Raw genomic sequence first — 7,026 nt, 5'->3', positions numbered from 1 at the left:
TCTAAGTGGGTACAATTTTGTTCCTAAAATACTCTACAAGAACATGCTCATAAAACAGAAAAAGCAAAAAAAATAATCGCATAACTCGCCATGAAACGCTGGACTTTTTTCTTGGCAAAGGGCCTAATAGACATGCCAAATTCATACTGCATTTCAATGTGCGATGCTAGAGAACAAGGTACAATTTTATGTTCAGGCTTATGCCAAGGCTTTGCAGGTGCATTAAACCTTTTCAAGTGGCACCTAGACAATACTGTAGGCTCTTATGAAACACAGCCCCTCAAACACCGACTGCAGTGTTTCCAGATTTCGTTTCTCTTAGACTTGCAGTTTACATTTCAGTGGCTTGAGCCTTCTCACAGGGGGCCCGAGTAACAGTGCATTAATCCATGGCACTTTATTTGTGGGTTTAAACATCTGGAGTTAGCAGAGTTAAAGTATTTCATTCAGATCTCTCGAGAAATCGTTGTGACAGCAGATTCTTTTATTGAATTCCCACTTAGATACATATCTCCATCTGTTAATTACCGAACGTGCGGAAATACACAAACTTTCCAACTTTCACCTGCTTGAGCTGGACATCAGAGATTATTGAAGTTCTCCATTATTCTTATTTTGCTTTCAAACATTTTCTGAACATGGTTTATAATAATTTAAGACAAAGAAAACAGAAACCAATAAAGAAAATTGTTTGCACCCACACATTTCTTATCTCGCCAGATAAAAGGATAAAGGTACCATAAAGAAAGCCTTAAACATCAGGACTAGTAAGGAAACTTTTCTTTGAGTTATTTTCTTGTGCTTATTACCATAAAAAAGGTCAAACTTTTTACTTCATGTCTAAACCATGATGCAAATACTGTCTGTGTGATGGTACAAATTCAACAGTACCTTGGTTCATGTCAGTATACTCCTGCAAGTGTATTCTTATATTGCTAGGTTCAGCAGTTCAGCTTTGATCTATTTTTTATGCACGGCATTGCTGCAATCAACATTAAAGGAAGATAGTGCAGGAATCTTGAAGTGGCATTGAGAACAGTTTTTTTTATGTTTCTGTTGCTTCCCGCTGCACAAAAACTCTTTTTGTAGAAACATCCTATTTAATATTTGAAGAGTGTAATCCATTATTCTCTAACAAAATATCTTGCTTTAGTGTCTTTAAACTCAAGCTCTGGAACACTTTCTTTGCATTACAGGAAACAATAGGCAAGGGAAAGAAGTGAGCGTTCTTAAATAGAAAAATCTGTGTGCATCACACAAGAACAACAGTGATGTTTGTTCACCACTTTCCTCTCATTAGACACTGCACCTAAAACAAGAGCAAAAATGTATTCTGCATGCACCTTCGCTCCTTCAAAGCATCTCCTTTAACCAAAAGCGAATACAAAAGTTGTATGATGTGAAGTGTGTCTAAATATGTTAATTTCATATCATAATTAATGCATTCACTGCAGCATCACTTTTTGAAGCCTTGCTTCTTGTCCAGGGTGACCCACTGGTGGGTCACTCGTCATATTGCTCTGACGTGTCGTGACTCACTGGTGTGTCACCAGGGAGTTGTGCTCCTTCAAAACTTGATCAAGGTGCAGACAGATGGCACCACAACGCGCTGGACCAGAAACAAGAATTTTTCTTTTTTGTTAAGTTCTAGCAAAGATGGCACTTGCGCTTTGCAGGAAAGCGCTGTGCATCTGCACAGTAGCAATAACAGCTGTGAGCCATTGGAGACCCACGCCACAGTGAACATGTTAATATGCTATTGCTATAACTTCTGAATAGGGATTGAGCCACCTAGCTATCCCAACAACAAATTTGTCAATATCCCTAGTGCGTATCATTTTGAACGCCTTGATGTGTGCCCATGACTGAAAAAAGAAAAGAGTACATAAAAGTAATTGAAGGGCAACTACGCTTATTCTAAAGCTTTTGGGTCTCACAGAAATGGCGGTGAAAACGCCACCGAGAATTGTTTTGGCAATTTCCCACAATCACATTATGACAATATTGCTAGAAATAGCATTGCCATTTGTTGGGCGTGTTGGTAAATTGAAAGCATATTTAGCGCCAGCAAACGAGGACAAGGATGTGTTGTCGTCTCCCTTCCGTCCTTGTTTGCTAGAAATAGCAACTGGATTGTCAATGACAGCTAATTAAAAGCACTGTTAAGCACAACGGTGAAGTCACGCTTCATACACAATAGCTGTGCAACCAATTTTAACCAAAGCAGCTAGCACGAGACTGAGTCAACAAGTGCAGGAACAATAAAATTCGAACAGCGCTAGACGACAGGACCAGAAAGAGGAGACAAACACGGCGCTGAACTTACAACTGAATTATTTGAAGCAAGAAGTCGACTTATACGTACAAAACTGGGCATGCATGCGTCCGGCCATACATCGATGCTCAGACACAAACTCCAGACAGCCAACATACGCACGCGATGTACCTGCTTTGCAATCTACCCTTTATGCAGCAATGCCATTTCTTTCGCCAACAAGATTAAAGATGTTTTGCTAATGCAACTATTAGATTTTCTGATGATATGGAATGCTTCAGCGACATCTCTGGTAGTCTTGTCACTATGAAAAAATAACAATTGTGTATCGTCAATTGTGTATCGCATGCATGCCCAGTTTTGTACGTATAAGTCGACTTCTTGCTTCAAATAAATCAGTTGAAAGTTCAGCGCCGTGTTTGTCTCCTCCTCTTTCTGGTCCTGTCGTCTAGTGCTGTTTGAATTTTATTGTTACCATGGAACACCAACTCGCCCAATCCACTGCCTTCTGAAGGGCAGGAAATTTAGCAGTATTGAACCATTTTTCTACACATAAAATTTTACTTACATTTCTTGTTCTTTGGAAAGCGTTACAATAGTAACTTCTGCTTACAAAGTTACACAACCAAAACAGTTTCATGAAACAAAAAAAAAACATGCATGACAAACCAACATATAGTCAGTCAACAGCAAGGAGGAAAATCAAACATGATTTCTTCACTGCAGTGAAGTTGCCACAGTCATCACAAATAAAAATGGGTGGCAATCAGAACATGACCTGAGTAGCATTATGGCAAACCTTACAGCCAAAAGCTGTTGAAGGCGTCGTGGGACACCTTTAAAGTTTAGCACGCACGAATGATGCAATGCGTGTTCATAGCCATTTGAGCAAAGGATTTTACTTACAGCCTACATCCCACATAAAATAGGCAAGCCTGCAGCAACTTGGTCAGCTTCTAAAGCTTTCGTTTTTCTGCTGCACTTGCAAAGACAGTTTATGCACTCCTGCAGAGAAGGACACAGCCAAGTGCACCGCAATGTTAGAACATGTAGTACAGTACTATAGTAAGTCGTGCTGCCATAACATATGACTGGCATTTTAAGAGTCCATCTTCTTCTTCACTGGCAGATGGGAACATAATAATGCTTTTGAGCTTTGTGATGACTTGGTAGCCTTGTACTCGTGTAGAACCACAGAAATCAAACTCGCATGAACATCATGCCACTATAGTTCACTAAAATTCCCACAATATCATGACTGCTGGGAACTACCTCAGGAACCCACAAACACAAGCTCTTGAAGTGTCACAGCAATCTTCCCTGCAACATTGGTAACTTATATTATGATAAAACCATTTGCATGCGGAGGCAAGCTAAGCACCACTTATGGAGCCACTATTTGTGCTTTTCCTTGGAACATGTGATCTCTGCACTTTACTATACTTCTAAGAATGGGGTGGTTCCTAGTAGACACGTTGAAGCATCTCAAGAAGACTGCTTGCAATGCTGCACTTTGACAACATTACATTTTTTCCCTTTCTTCTTCTTTTCTTTTTTTTAAAATTTACCTTAAGCCACAGGGAAGGAGGGCTGTACAACAGGTTCTGGATTCCAAGTGGCATACAGCATACACTGCTCTTTGACCATGCTGTACAAGAGAGAAGTTTGATTTCTAAGAAGAGGCAGAATAAGCATGTAATACACTGCGAGTGTCAACACTGATTGTGTATGAACCCTTGCCTGAGTGCCGTTTGTGAAATCGCATAATCTGAGATGACTATGTCATAGAAGAAACAGTTATGCTTGCAAATTAAGCCAAGTACACTAAAAAGAACTAACAAGGTAAAATGTACAAAGCCTGTCAGTTGCTACACAGCATATAATTTCATGTGTCTCTGGGTGAAATGCACAAGCTTTTTTTGTGAAATCGTCACCTGATGAATGCAGTGCTCTCCCTCCCTTTGCCACGTAGGTTTCACACTGAATTGAACAACTCGTAGGAAGTAAAAAAAGAAACGTATGTACTCCGAAATGTCATTTTGAATGCTCCCCATGGGTCAGATTTCTCGCTGCACCTACAAACACTACAAAACTAGAGGTAGGAAGAGGGTGTGGTCTGCATAGCAGACACCACATGGGCTGCTATCACTTCCTTTCACACTTCACTGTTTTAGCAAAACACAATAGTTGCAGAAGAAATAAAAATGATGAAGGTGGGGGAGAAACAATATCAAGCTGTCCAGCTTGGTAATGAAAGCTATCAAAAAGAGAAAAAAAAAGAAGGGAAAAAAGGGGAGGAAAATAAGGTGTACCCGAGTGTCATAGGAACACATATAAAATCAGAATATATTTTCGGTGCTTACCTGTGATACTCTTCTTTCTCTGGCATATTGTGGATCACACAACAAGAAACAAGGGGAAGCTGCGTCTACTAAAAACTCATTCACTAAGTCATTTGAGTAACAGATGACTCTAAACATGCCCATTCTCTCTGCATAGGCAGTGTGCATGAGATGAGCGGCTTCCCTCCACACCACTTTTCCCAGACAACTACACACATGGACAAGGCAGCAAAAAATGTACAAAAAGGAGGACTGCAAGAACTACAGTGAAATATTTTGAGTGGGGCAAGCAATGCTGCTGCATGTAACACCAGTGCTGCAAGATAAGCAGGTGAGTAGGTTAGGCGTAATAAAATTGCCAGATGTGCACAGAATACTTTTTCTTAGCTCGTTACTCTTTGGGTAACTAATGAAACTTTACAGATTGGCTAGGCTTCTGAGACGTGACTGGGAGGTCTGCAAACCAAACTAAGTTAAGCTCTTCCTGCCCACTTCACACATATTTTCTTTGCTTTAAACAATACCACTCGGCATGATAAAAAGCAAATATGCACATATGGCTCCCTTCCTTTGGCTGTTCACCCCAAAGTTCACTTGTGTAACATTGTGGCCTTTAAGCATGTTGTGGATCAACTTTCAAAAGTGGATGGTGCATTTTTCTATTCCAGTGTGATGTGGATCAGAGAAGTTAAGAGCACGGGATATGAAACAGAGTGCTCATTGTGCCAGGGAGTATGTCACTAATGGCTCAACTTTTGAATTGTACACATACACTATATACAAGCTGAAAATTTAAAGCCATACACTACTATCTGCACAATCTAATGACAGCACCACACGTGTCTGGCACAAAGCACCACTGGTAATATAAAGAACTGAAGTCTCCAAGAAATCAAATACAGAACTGAGTCTCAGCATGAGATAAGGGGATGATGGGTTGGAAGACAGGGTGGCAATTGTGCCTAAGGACCCTGAGCCTGTCAAAATCTCAGACCGATCACTCTATGAGTCAGATAACAAGTAATAATGCACAGTGATCAGCTTGCAGAAATTACGAATGAGGTTGTTCACTTCCAGCACTCACATCCTCACATGAGACATGTCTGTAGCTTGCAAAAAGGTCCACCTGCAGTGTACATGCTAAGCGACCTTGTTCACAGCCAGAAAATGCAGGAGGGAATAACGGGCTTGGGAGCACGTGGCTACAAGTTGCACCCGAAGAGGAGGCGATGGTAGCAAATGAAGGCTGCTATCACAGCAGATGACGAAAAAGGCATGGCCAAGTTCACAGCACTGCCTCTTCGTCCTGCATGCTTTCCTCATAATTCAGCGTTGTGGAAGAGGTGACAGAATTTGTGAAAGGAGAAAGCAGGGCGGTGAGAATATGCTGTGTGTGTACATGTGTGTGCATGGGGTGAGGGGGACTTCACTTCCAGCTGAGTGATGCACTGAAAACCACGAGGCACATGAAACAATTGACAACACAACAAATGATCTGAGCACATTTCGGCGTACAGCACTTGTGCTCTGCCTGCATGCCTCATTTGCTGTCACATGTGGTACAAGGGGCAGGGCAGATGATGGAGCTCGAAGGAGAAGTAGGTCGAGGAACAAGGCCTTAGCTAGGCAGCAGGAAGGAGGCTTGCTTGCGGAGTAACTTTCGTTCCTTTAGTGCCAGGTACTGAGTGCGTGCTGGACTGGTGCGCATAACAAGAATGTAGCCCAGCTTGTTGCGGATCACAGATGCTGTGCCAGGGTCTGTCTCAAACACATGGTTTTTGAACTCTCCACCAGACAGGTACACCACTTTCACCACGCACTTCTCGGGAGAGCCCATGCCTGGTGAGAAAAAAGCGTACCCAGACATTTATCACAATACACACGGGAATATTTTTAATTATTAAAAGAGCAAAATGGTTGCCTAAATTACTTCATACTGCAATTCATTCTGTGTAATTGCAGAAATGGCTTTAAACTGCCATGACACAGTGCTGACACGCAGTCATTTCCTCAAAAAGTTTTCCACGCACAGCACAAAGCAAACATTAAATTTATGTTCAATTATACCCTTTGTTCCTGTAATGCTGGCAGCCAAGGGTTGCAAACAAATTAACTTCCCCCCATGTACATGTTACAAGAAACCATATAAGCTGCAGATTAAAGTCGGTACAGTTAACACTAAGACAGCCTCAATGCTGTTTCAATTTCATTGCTGACCGTAGAACGAAGACAGCAAAAGCTCACGCTCTGCCTTCATTGTTGCATTGCTTTAACCCTCGGCTGTGATAGTAATGACGCTGAACACTGACATGTTAGGTCACTACTTTATAACTTGAAAAACACCTTTTCAATACCTGCAAGTTGGTTCCAATTAACCTAGAATTATCTTAGCCGCACAGAGCATAAAGA

The 7,026-nt window shown here is 41.4% G+C and overlaps 1 protein-coding gene across 10 annotated transcripts in view; it reads right to left on the bottom strand.

Moving 5' to 3' along the window:
* Positions 1-475: 475 nt before the first annotated feature.
* Sin1 (SAPK-interacting protein 1) overlaps positions 476-7,026 on the bottom strand; it is a 213,565-nt gene continuing 207,014 nt past the window's right edge. For all 10 annotated transcript variants that reach the window (XM_065449061.1, XM_065449062.1, XM_065449065.1 and 7 more), the window contains one exon: positions 476-6,456. In XM_065449061.1, the coding sequence (XP_065305133.1) occupies positions 6,236-6,456 (221 nt within the window). In that variant the 3' untranslated portion in view covers positions 476-6,235. The remainder of the gene's footprint in view (positions 6,457-7,026) is intronic.

The sequence above is a fragment of the Dermacentor albipictus genome, unplaced genomic scaffold (assembly GCF_038994185.2).
Source record: "Dermacentor albipictus isolate Rhodes 1998 colony unplaced genomic scaffold, USDA_Dalb.pri_finalv2 scaffold_13, whole genome shotgun sequence".
In the NCBI taxonomy this organism is placed as follows: domain Eukaryota; kingdom Metazoa; phylum Arthropoda; class Arachnida; order Ixodida; family Ixodidae; genus Dermacentor; species Dermacentor albipictus.
This window is presented reverse-complemented; position numbering and strand designations above follow the sequence as displayed.